Here is a 12,461-nt window from a genome sequence, read left to right as displayed (position 1 = left end):
AGCAGCAGCATCTGATAGGATTTCCTTAGTCAGAGACAAAACAGTCCAAGGGGCACGGGAAACACGGAAAAAGATTTGTATGCCATCTGGTTTACCTGAAAACACCAGCCCCATATGGGCAGACAAGTACAAGGTTCTCGCACTGGCACACAAAATATATGAAAGGATGTTGTGAAATGTTCTCATCTCCATATCTTTCTCCTTCTCTTTTTCTCTCAGTTGTCTCTCTCATCTTGCATATTTTTGTTTCTCAGATAAATTTCATCTGGCTCAATTTCCTTTTCCCCTTTCATCTCCCCTTTTTTTCTGCCTTACATCCTCTCAGCATACCATTGTATCCATCCTGGTTGATGTCTCCCAGGGGTGCTATGGCCGTGCCGAAGCGCCCAAAGGTGTGTGTGCCGGTGAGGGCAACAGGTTTGGAGAAAGTGAGCGGGGCCATCTGCAGGTACAGGTACACCCTCCCCACCTCTCTAGGTTTGCTTTCCATCTCTCTCTCCATGTAGAGGGGCGCGCCAACAAGCACATCGTCGGTCCTGGGGACATAAGCCAAAGTTTAAACGCTGAGAGAAAGAGACGCAGTGAGTTTATGTCTAGAGTGACAAGGAAAGTTTCTTCTTACCCATCTCCATTCAGGTCGGTGACAGCCACTGAGTAGCCAAAATAGGAGGCCATCTGAGGGACAGACAAGGAATACATGAGTATTTTTAACCATAAACCCAACATGGTTGCATGATTTTCATCTAATTTCATTTTCATCCATCCCGATCTAAATTTAATTAATCCAGAAATCAAGTAAATCCATATCAGCTGGTGCCCACAGTGCAGAAGTTTATATGCAGCCCTGCAATAGGAAAGACTGTGACGGGGATGTGTTGATGCTCCTACCTGTTCCCCTGTAAAGTTCTGGATGAAGGTCAGATTGGTGGAGTTGATCATTGCCACCTAAAACAAGCAGATGGACTGTCAGATACAATACGGCATTACTAATAAAGCACCAGGCTTTGTCCTTGTAGCACTCCAGGAGTAAACATGGCCAAGCAATCTGACAAACAGGCACATGAAGAATGTAGGGGAAAAAAGTCAGAAACCGCATAAAAAAAGCTTTTATTCTACTGAAATCCCTTTCTTTTTGCTGCCCTCCCCCACCATCATCCGCTTGGTGCTTTTACCATTCTTCCCCTCATCTTTCTCTCCTTCCCCCCATCCTAACCCCGGTCGTGGGGAGAGACGGAGGGGGGAGGCTGAGAATTCCTTCATAAGACTTAAAATAACAACCACATGGAGACAGCCGGGGGCTACATGTACACACACATGCACACACACACACACACACACACACACACACACACACACACACACACACACATGCAGGAGGATACACGTTGACCCAATCACAGATGTCTCAAAGACATAGTAAACGGGGATAGACTTATGAACCCAGACAGATGAGGATGTGTAAACACAAATATTGTATCTGAGCACTCTGAGTCATCAGATTGGTCACAGAAGAAACCTGATCAGGGTTGACAACTACTCCAGTGCCAGTCGTCTAACACGGCCTACCTGCATCCATCCTCACACTCCTCCCACTGTGAGCTATAAGCCCCCTCCTCTATGACACTGACAGTGCACCGTCTGTACAGGAAGGAGCATTCTCACACCAGCCACAATGTCCAGACATAAAACACACACTGTTGCAACGTGCATGTGCACAGTGTGGCGGGGCCTGCAGTTAGGGTTAGGGGTCGGGTGTGTGTGGAGAAGGGTTAGTGGGGTTAGGTGGGGTCACCACCCTCCACATGCAGCGGAAGCTGTGTGTCATTAGGGAGGATTGACACAGTCAGCCCTGGGGACATGTTCCCATAAGAGAACACTAGACACACTACAGTTTACACATAGACACACATGCAGTATTTGTTGTCGTTATGTTGCTATACATATTTATGTGTACAGTAGAAACCTATATGAAACACTAAAAGCGGACAGATCTGGAAGACTTTATTGTGTGAGTGTGTGTCTGCACATAAATATATATATATATATATATACATACTCTCAGATCTTGCACTTCTTATCTAAAGTAAAGTAAAAGCCAACATAAAGTTTCACCATAAGCCACGAAAACAGCTTCAAAGGTCCTTGGCACAGATTCTACAGATTCCTTGGAAATATACTGGAGGGATGAACGCCATCCTTCCAAAATATATTCCCTAATTGGATGTTTTGATGATGAGTGCTGTTGAACAAGTCAGTCCAAATAGATGTTCAACTGGGCCGAGATCTGGTGACTGTGAAGGCCTTAGCTTATGAGTCACATCATTATATTACTCCAATCCAATCAGTGACCATTTGTGACTTGTAACGAGACATCTGCATTCATTACGCTTTGATTTAGGTTTTTTATTTATTGTCAGCTGTCTGTAACAATGCTGTTGCTGAACAAATGTGTTTTTCTGGAAATAAAGCACCAAAATCTATCCTGAGTGCCTTTTGTCGAATTTGCTTGTCGGTTCATACTCACATATCCAAAGTTCTGTGCTCCTCTTGGGACTCCAGCTATCAGCTCTGGGAAACAAGAAAACATAGAAGGAAATGAAAATTAGCGTGTGTGTATGTGTGAGAAAGACACAGGTTTGTCTCAAAGGCCTAAACCCTAAAGTCCCCTACCCAGCCCACCCTGTCAGAAGGGCCAAGTGTTGCTGAGAACACACTGAGTGATTGGGTGCTCAGGCTCTGCTTGTGTATTGATTGATGAGTGCGGTGCCGTGGACTTATAGGGAAGATCTGAAGGACCCACCCAGAGAGTCCCCCCTTCCCCCTAAACCACGAGCCTATAAACCAGGTCTTCCCAGCTCCATCTTCACCCAGAACTCCCAGTTACGACCAGTTCTCCAGTCTCATGAGGGTTTGGGGAACAAGACCACAACAAGCTTTGTACCACAACACAACACATCAACAGGCATGTGTAACCTCTTATGGCTCACTTTAAGACTCTCTGACATGTGTTGTGCCGGAGGGGGTTCAGGGCCTTGGTATGGGGGTATGTATGCGCAAGGTTGTCCTGTAAAGATCTCACTAAATGGTGATTAGCAAAGAGGCTCAGATAGACAGGAAATTATGAATGGGAAGCTAAAGTGGCACTGGGGGAGGAGGGTCTCATGCTTGTGACAGAGCAGCAGAGCATGTGGCGACATAAAAATGATGTAGCATGACTGCGGTTGGACACATTTTGTTTTCTCTTTCATCTTTTCTTTAATAAAAGAATTGCGCTTTTTGTTGAAGCTGCTTGTGTGTTTCATTTGTGGTACTGATGGCATGAGAATGAATGTCAGCAGCACCTGACGCTCGCAAAGAGATGTGAATCAAATTGCTACACTGCTGGCAAGAAACTAAGACAAATAAAATGATTTGTACATTTCTAGAAATCACATCTTCATGAATTTATTTTGGCCTCTCACTTGAAAGGTTCAACAAAGATGAACTCAAAGGCACTTTCCCCCACCTGCACGTCTTTAATAAAATGACGCTGCGTGGCGTGCCTGTCTCCCTTTCCACCTAATATTTCATGTCCAGAAGAGATTCTGGACCCACTTGAGATCTGACACTAATCATTCTAATCAGCCAAAATGGAGGAGAGGAAATCCCTTTATCAGTAGTTCCTGAAGTCCTGTCCCCTCAGGGTCGCGACCCAGACATACAGAGACAGTTCTCATTACTGCCTCTGAGTTCAGACCAAGACACTGTCACCCAGCTGTCCACTCCCTATCGCTCACCCTGTAACACCCCTCGCAGTGGTCTTGGTATCCAGCCAGAGAGCATAAATAGAGAGCGTTTCAGATGGCGTTGCAGGTTGCCTGCTGGTGCTGTTAGTGAGGGAGTCCTCTGGTGCTGCATGTGGTTAGTTGTAATGAATTGTTGGCTTTCTCACCTTGTTCAGAGTCCCCTGTAAACTCTCCCACTGCCACAGAGTAACCTAGAGAGAAATCGGTTGCACATGACGACACATGGGTGAAATTAACACAATGCTCAGTGTAAACTGTATGTGGTATGTGATGTAATGTATGATTATTATTTATATCAGTGTGCGTGTGTGTTTGGTTTGTAAATGCATGTTACCAAGGTAGCTGTCGTCGTGTGTGTCTTCAGCAGCTCTGGTGTGTTTCTCTCCTGGAACCCGTCTCAGCACCGCCTTCAAAGAGTAGCCGTTCAGTATCTCAGCAATCCCTGCTGTCATTACCTGACCTGCACACACACACACACACACCACACACACACACACACGAATAAACAGAAAGAGAAAAACAAACACTCAGGGTGAGAGAGTCACATCTGTTCATGGACAGTGGTCAGCTCGGACCCCATGAAGGGAGCACCGCCGCCCTCTGCTATAGAAACCTGCTGGAGCTGGACCTCCTGCTCCACATGAAAGATGCACAGAGCTAACGACACGTCGAAGTCTTCCCTGGGGAAAGCTAAAACACAATGTTGGCAGAGGAATAGCTGGAAAAAAGGTTCCTTAAAAAACCCTCAAGAAAACGCCTGTCCTTTCCCCAGCGAGGATCCTGAATTATAGGTGAGCACACACAAAAAACACCCTTCCTCTGCTGCTGAACAAGAGGTCAAACAAACACATGATTTTATCTGCGGCCACCCTCAACCTTCCATAAATCCTCCTTAATGTGTGTGTGTATGTACTGACTGGGAGGAAAATGTGCCCTCTTAACCCTCCTCTTCCACCCCCCCTCCCTCCCTCTTCTTCTCTCTCACACTGCGCTGTGAGTTTATCTCCCAGAATAACACATCACTATATCAACCCATTATTTAAGCTCTATCTGATTAATGAGACACCGTGTTACAAACTGTTAACACGGATGCATAAGTCACTGCTGCTAATTTGAAGTGTCCTTTACACCCAGAGATAACACGATTGTATATAAAAGAGGGTTTATTTTTATTTTTATGATGACTCAGGCTGAAGGCTGAAGATAATCGTTGTATATTAGAGGCCATGAAATCCAGGCTGAGTTCTTTTATAAACATTCAGAGGAAGTGTTTTAACTGGAGGCAGCCAGCCTTGCCACGCTGAGGGCACAGAGAGGGAGCAGTCCATTAGGCTGTCTGTGATGCCTGTCTAGTGCGGTCTTGTATGCTGCAGCATTCATTATTCAACCATATGTAATAACAGCAATGATGCCAAACAATAACCCCAAATCATGAAAAAATTGTGTAGCAGTTTTGAAATATCCATCACTGAACCACTTTCCTCTTCGTCTCTTTTTTCATGAGCTCTTTCTAAAAACAGATCTTCTCTCGCTGCTCTCTCTTTCTTTTCTAAAGAAATGAAGTGCTGCGGAGTGACAGATGAGTGGTTACAAAGAAAGGAGAGAGAAATTAGTTTGTGCAAGTGATCACTAACTGTCTCCCTGCTCCTTACAAACAGCTGCAGAACTCCTCCAACACACACACACTCTTACACACCTGGAGTTGGGGGAGTAGCGCTACACTTCAACAGCTGAACTCTGACACACTCTAGCTGTGTCTACACCTATTAAGACACTTCATCCCTCTGCTTAGACTAGCCCCGCATATCCAGCAAGCCAGCTGACCTCAGCACTGCTTTTATCAAGCAGAAGATCCATCTTTCTTCTTCTTTCTCTGTGTCTGACACACTCCCTCACTTCTCATCTTTCCCTCTCCCCCTGCTGCAACACGTTTCTATCATCTCCTTAACAATCACTCCCGCTGTCCTCCCTGCTCTCGCTCTTTAAATTCTCCCCACCTTTCCTCTGTCCCTCTCAACCCTAGCCTGCCCTTGTGCCTCTTCCTCTCTCCTCAAAGCTTTTCCAAGCCCCTCTGCGCTTTATCATGGGGCAGAGGGGCAGTTCCACCACACTCCATTACCGCCCGATCAGCTCATTGCAGAGCCCAAACACCCACTTCCTGTTACACTGTTACAGACAGAGAGCGGCATGAAGTAAAGGAGCGAGGGAGGGAAAAAGTTAAGGAGGGCGGTAAAGAAAGAGACACAATTCTTTCCACCTTTTCCTACGTAAGGCTCCTGTAATGAAATTTGGCGCGTGTGTCTCCATGCGCATGTGTGTGTATGTGGGCTGTTCTGACTGTTAAACTCATCTCCATTCTCTCTCTCTCTCTCATTTGAACACCTTCCCATCTATGAAATCACTGCAAAAGAGACCAAATACAGGTTTACACACTGTTGATGTAGTTACCTTGCCAGTAAAAGCTTCCAGGTCCTCCTACCACCAGCGTTCCTTCCTGGAATAAACACAATTAGTTAGGGTTAGTCATGTGACAGACATTTGTCAGTGAATTTGTGTGTGTGAGTGTGTGCTTCTGTGAGACACGAGAGGTATATAACATGTGTAGCTGTGTGTTTACACATATTAGTCCTGCTGTCATGCCTGTTGACATCCTGTGAAGAATGACAGCTTCCTGTACAGGAGGGTAGAGTTGGACCATGAGACAGAGGCCAAGGTTCACATTGACTATACAGTGAAAGAATGTGTATGTGTGTGTTCATGTGTTTGGTCTATTGTGTTCAGAGGCGATGGGTCACGTCAGGAGCGGAGGCTCCTCTAGGGACAAACGTGCTCTCGTCTTCCCAGTGTCCATAAATCTCTGAGGGGAGTCTCAGTTTGATGAAACCTCCGTGCATGCACATGGAGAGGGGAGAAGTTGTGTGCAGGGGATCGTCATGGCGATAGTGTACGAGTGTTGCTGCAATCTTTACCTTGGTGAAATCTACGCTGAAGCCAGCCTGGCAGAACCCCTGTCCCTCTGGGTCTGGATCATCTGAAAACCACACAAACAGTAAAACTTTCAAAGTCTAGAACCAGCATCTAAATTGTTAAAAAAAAGAAAAAAAAGAAGACATTTTCTGCAACAAAGCACTTAACTAACATTGCAGAGAGCATTACTGCTATCGGATGAACTACAAAAATGAAGAAAAGCTTATTACAGTTTACATAAAACTGTAGAACCACTGAGGTGTGTTTCTGTTTAAATGACTGCATCAAACTGTGCATGAACACGCAAAACTTATGTACGCATAATAAATTGTTCTCCATTTCAGAGGCACCCTGAGGTGAAGCTTAACGATGCGTGACTACACACGTGTACACATAAACAAAGTGTGAGTTATAGTAGCAGACTGAGCGGCCGTAGATTCACATTAAGATGAAGCAAAAAAGCTGCTGGAGGCTGAAAAATCAGACTCGGACACATGATGAAGAAATACTTCCATTGCCCAGAGAACATTATTCCCCCCTTGAGAACACTTCAGTTTACAATGTGATTATTCTAGTCTTGATTAGTCAGAACAGACATAAACAACAAAATTACATCTTTAACAACCTTTAACCAATTACTTCAGTGAGTATAAGTATGAATATGTGTGAACAGTGAGGGATTTTCATGCAGAGCGGATGATGGAGTGGATGATAAGGCATGTGTTTGATCTTATGTTTATAATGTGCCACCTGATAGCCTCATTTGCTCCTTATCATACTCTGCTGTTGCCTCATATCACTGTGAGGGTAAGAGGGTAAGAGGGGTCGCAGGAAGAAAGTAGGAGTGAAAGAAAAAAACTGGAGATGAGGGAGGGGGGGGGGGGGGGTAATCCCATGAATCCCTTTTACAGAACCGATGACAGAAAGAAAAAGACCAGAGAGAGAAACAGATACTGTCAGAGAGACGATTATCAGGTTGCTGTGGCAACTTTTAAAAACATCAGGCAAGGTAATCCATCGGGAAAGTCAACAAAAAAGAATCCATCTGCTCGCTGTTCAACCAGATTACAAAAATACACATTTTCTCATCTGCAGATAGTTTCGGTTTTATTTGTCCAGGTTTTGAGATATCCACCTCTGAGATTTCTGCGGCCACACAGAAGTGAAGAAGAAGTGAATGGATTTTTGTTTAAGGAAATCATTGAAAAATTACTTTAAAACATGCTATCAACAGTTTTCATTGGGACAATTTCTTCAGTAAATAGTAGTTTCATTGAAAATTGTTCACAGTGAAGTCTGTGGATTATTCTGAGTAACAGGCACAATTAATAAATAAAAGCCTTAACTATCTGCACGGCTAAATACTACTAGAGTTAGGTGAACCGAACCTTTAAACTTGAGGCCTAGATATTACTTTTTATAGGCTGACATAAAAATCAGTGCTCCATATTTAAACTTTATGCCATATTATGATTATATATTACATTGATGGAAGTTACAGTATATTAGCACATGGTCTGTTAAAAAAGCCTTTGAAATGCTATGGTTAATTTGTGTTCATAGCGACAGCAGAGAGAGAGACAAAGAAAACAAAGGAAGGGAGGATGGAAGGCAGTAAAAGCGAGATGGAGACAGTTGGAGACGGGGCTGCAGAGTGACTCACTGGTCCTGCAGGGTGAGTACTCTGCGTAGGCGCTGAAGTTCTGGACGGCCACATAGCAGGTCCCCACGGGGTCCTTCTCCCCACTCACCTTCACTGTCCGCCAGTGGTAGAGAGGAGCACATGCCTACACAACAAATAACACTCTGATAATAAATACTAACCTTAATGGCAACTAAAATTATGATACAGGTGATACATTTCTGATATTAACTGACATCATGTCCACTCACCACCACTTTTCCTTTGTGTGTCCTGACCGATGCTCCAAACCACTGGTGCGACTTAAACTCCAGAGGCTCTCTGGTGCCGTTTACCTTTATCATCCTGTTATCTGGAGAGACACAGAGACAGAGACAGAGAGAGGAGAAGCGGAAAAGACATTAAAAAGAGAGTGAAAGAGACATTTCATAATGGAGCCAGTAAAAACTGATATTGACTGTGGTAATGTGGATCCAGGCCTGTAGCTCTGTCTGTGTGAATGGAAAGCATTTGTCCTTGATAAGCAAGAACAAACAGTAATGTCTTAAACAGGCCTGTAACAAACATCAAAACACCATTTGCCCCCCAGAAACAGACATTTGTCAGGATGCTGGAGGCTTTTTTTCAGTCAAAGCCTTTCCTATAAAACATTACAGCACTTAAGAGACTGGGCCTACACACACACAAGCTTGTACAGGCACATTATGAGCATTTCCCAGCCGACTCACAATAAAGTGTCAGATTTAGTGTGAGGGTATGTGTGCATGTGTGTCTTTGCTCTGTTGTTGATATTTTCCAGTGTTATTAAAGACCAGCTGGGTCTGTTTAGAGCCGTGCAGACCCCTTTTCATTAAACACCTTCTTTTTGCACATGCACACACACTTAAAAAGGCACATACACAGATGCACAGGCAGAAAATAAATGCATAAAGGCAGGTGGCTTTTTTGCCTGTTTGTTATGGGTTTTATTTGATTCTAAATCCATGTCCGAATCAATTTCTTGTCATCATCATCATGTACAGAATATATGGTCGATTCCATCTACTACTAACTTCTCAAATTGTGTGTTTGCATGTAATTTATGTAAATTATTCTAATATCTAATGAAAAATCAATATTATGTTGAATAAGAAAACCCATCATTTTCATCAGAAGCAATATCACGGACCTAAAGGTTAAAGAAACAGGCTCATGACTGGAAGGAAGTTATCTTTAATCCCAGGACAGGTTTGGAAATTGTGGGTGAAGGTAGTGAATGAGGAAGACACACCCAACCCTGTTTAGCTGCTCTGAGGCCACAGCAGAGGACTGGCTGCAGTGTGAAGCTCTCAGACATTACTGAGAAAAGAGTGAGATTGCTGCATTAAGTTTCTCAAAAGAAATAAATTCAATGAACCAAGCAAGTAGAGCCCAGACACCAGGTTACTCTGATTATCAACATGCAATCTGTGTGACTATCACCATATCAACCCCTTTCTCAACCCCCCCTGCTCCACTGGCATGACTTGACACGTCTGCATAACGTCACTAAAGCCATGCACACACTCATACTCAGGCACATGTGAAGCTGACATATGGATATTAACCAGTACAGTACACACAGATGTTCATCACTCGTGCTGACGTTTTGTACAGTGTGCATGAGTGTGTGTGCGTCTGGTTTATACCTGTAATAAAGGGTCTCCTGTAACTCTAGAAATATCCACTGTGGCCACTGTCATCAATCACCTTGTGCATACCCGCCTATTCTAGTGAAGATACACACACATATGTGCGCATGACTGCTTTGTTTATTCTATTATCCCCAAAACCTGAAATTTCCCCCATGACGCTTCACACTAACCCCATTGTGAAAAATAACCTATAATTAACTTTAAGGAGAGCAAAGAAAATGGTCCTCACTTTGGAGGCTTACCCTCATCTGCATGGAGCCTTGCTTTACTTCAGTTTATGAAGCCCTGCTTGCATCAGCTGATCAGCTATCACCTGTTTCATTCATGCTTCCACATTAGCTGCTCATTGATGCATCAGCTGATTGGCAAGCGGCTCACTAGCAACAGCCAATCATATTCGTGCATGTGCACATGGCGGTGTATATAACAGTCTCACTTACTGCTGCAGACTTTCTCCTTAAGTGTTGAGCTTTTGATACCGTTAACTCTGCTACAATCTAATGTTCATGTGCGTTTACAACTTTCTCCGAATTCTGTCTGATAAATGAATTCTCCCACCAGAATATTTGATGCTTGGATTGTTTGAGAGCTCCCTGAAAGAGGAGAACCACTTGCACCAAAGTTAAAAGATCAGTTCCTTCTCCATCTCTCTTTCTGTGGTCCTCACACAGACGACAGAAGTCCGCAGAAAAAGAGACAGAAAAATTAAAAGAGAGAGGGATAGACTGATGGAGAGAGAGAGAGAGAGAGAGAGAGAGAGGGAAGGGGAAGAGGGACAAGGATACATTTTCAAGATCTAATAAAAAGCAGACCTCACCCAATCCCCTTTTCTTCCGAAGGGGAACTAAATTCCCATGTGCATACAGTTTACGCCCCCCCCCCTCCCCTCTCTCTCTCCCGCTTTCTCACTTGTTCTCTCTCTCTCTCTACCTCTTGCACACACACTTACTACTCAGATGGAAAAGTGTGCATCAGAGATGTTAGATGCGCAAGCAAAGGCTGATGGGACGGTTACCCTTGATGATAATATATTGAAAACCATAATCAACATGATGAAAGCTTGCACCAGAAAACCCGCCAGCCACCTTTTTTGTTAGATGGAGTTGACGAGACCCATATGTCTTATCTCTCTTTTTCACGCAACAACACATGTGTCAACTCACATACACTGACATACCAGACACACAGGTTATAAAACTTTCAATTGGAGTAACATCTGGGGCCACCTTTAAAAGGGGTTGCTTGTTAAATTTTGTTTCTGTTATTCACTAAAATGACAATGACATTGTTGAGCACATGTCTCAGTCTGTCTAAATCAGTTAAGTTATTCCTCTCCATGTCCTGTACCGACACAGATCCTTTAAAACAAGACTCTATGGAACATAAATATACCCAAGGGGGCCCCCAGGAGGTCTGTCATGACTGTATTTTTCCATCCGTGATGTGAAAAAAATTGATAAAGCTTTCAGGTGACTCACTGGAATTGTCAAAAGGTATCTGTCTGCAGCTGTCAGGGAGTCCAGGCCAGGGGCAGTAGTAGACAGCTCCGGCCTCCACAACTCCAGGCTGGGAGGTGTTTGCCTTGGGAGCCCCCACCAACACACTGATCCTGGTGGAGGAAAAAGAGAAACCTAGGTACATGCAGGAGAGTGTACAATGCAGTATGCAAACGTGTGCAGTCAAAGCACAATTTGTCTCATTCATACTTCTCAGTTTCTTTTGTGTTTCATAAATCTATTTTGTCTTTTTTCCATCTCACATCATTTGGATTCAATTCTATTCTATTGAGTCTTGGCAGGTTAAACTATATGTACATGTACAGTTTAAGTATTAGATCATAACTCCTGCAGGATCCTGATGGGACAACTTCAGTCCCGATGTTGCCACTCACGTGTTGCTGTCGGCGGTAGCTTGGTAGAAGTCCACAGAATAACCGAAATAACTTCCATCGGGTCCCCTGTAAACCGTAGGATGCTCTGCGTAAAGGTTAAAACTCCAAACTCCATTTAGCGCCGGCCACAGCACCGACAGCACCCCGAGAATAAACATCCCAGCGGAGGAAACACAGTCCCATACACGCTCCATCCCCACAGAACAGCCAGCTGCGCACTATTCCCCACAGAATGAGAGGGAACTAAGAGAGAGAGAGAGAGAGAGAGAGAGAGAGAGAGAGAGAGAGTTTCCTCCGTGCAGGTGAGGTAGGTTTGTCCCGGGTTAACTCCTCCAACTGGCTGTCACTGGATCACTGCGCTCTGCTGCGCTCCTCCAAAACTGCCTCCTGACACCCTGAAACCACCAGGTCTGTCCAGAGTCTCAGCTTCAAGACTACACAGCCGCGCCCCCGCCCTCTGCACAAAACTTTACCCCCTACACACACACTCACACACACACACG

At 44.3% G+C, this 12,461-nt stretch overlaps 1 protein-coding gene across 1 annotated transcript in view; it reads right to left on the bottom strand.

The window, feature by feature from the left end:
• Positions 1 to 12,152, bottom strand: part of itga8 (integrin, alpha 8) — a 36,592-nt gene extending 24,440 nt beyond the window's left edge. Inside the window, exons 1-12 of the mRNA XM_070911312.1 lie at positions 11,959 to 12,152; positions 11,546 to 11,676; positions 8,646 to 8,746; positions 8,416 to 8,539; positions 6,755 to 6,816; positions 6,234 to 6,279; positions 4,120 to 4,245; positions 3,932 to 3,976; positions 2,525 to 2,568; positions 889 to 945; positions 623 to 675; positions 331 to 536 (exon numbers count right to left, since the gene is read on the bottom strand). Coding sequence (XP_070767413.1) covers positions 331 to 536; positions 623 to 675; positions 889 to 945; positions 2,525 to 2,568; positions 3,932 to 3,976; positions 4,120 to 4,245; positions 6,234 to 6,279; positions 6,755 to 6,816; positions 8,416 to 8,539; positions 8,646 to 8,746; positions 11,546 to 11,676; positions 11,959 to 12,152 — 1,189 coding nt within the window. The remainder of the gene's footprint in view (positions 1 to 330; positions 537 to 622; positions 676 to 888; positions 946 to 2,524; positions 2,569 to 3,931; positions 3,977 to 4,119; positions 4,246 to 6,233; positions 6,280 to 6,754; positions 6,817 to 8,415; positions 8,540 to 8,645; positions 8,747 to 11,545; positions 11,677 to 11,958) is intronic.
• Positions 12,153 to 12,461: the final 309 nt, after the last annotated feature.

This window comes from Enoplosus armatus, chromosome 9 (assembly GCF_043641665.1).
Source record: "Enoplosus armatus isolate fEnoArm2 chromosome 9, fEnoArm2.hap1, whole genome shotgun sequence".
NCBI lineage: Eukaryota > Metazoa > Chordata > Actinopteri > Centrarchiformes > Enoplosidae > Enoplosus > Enoplosus armatus.
This window is presented reverse-complemented; position numbering and strand designations above follow the sequence as displayed.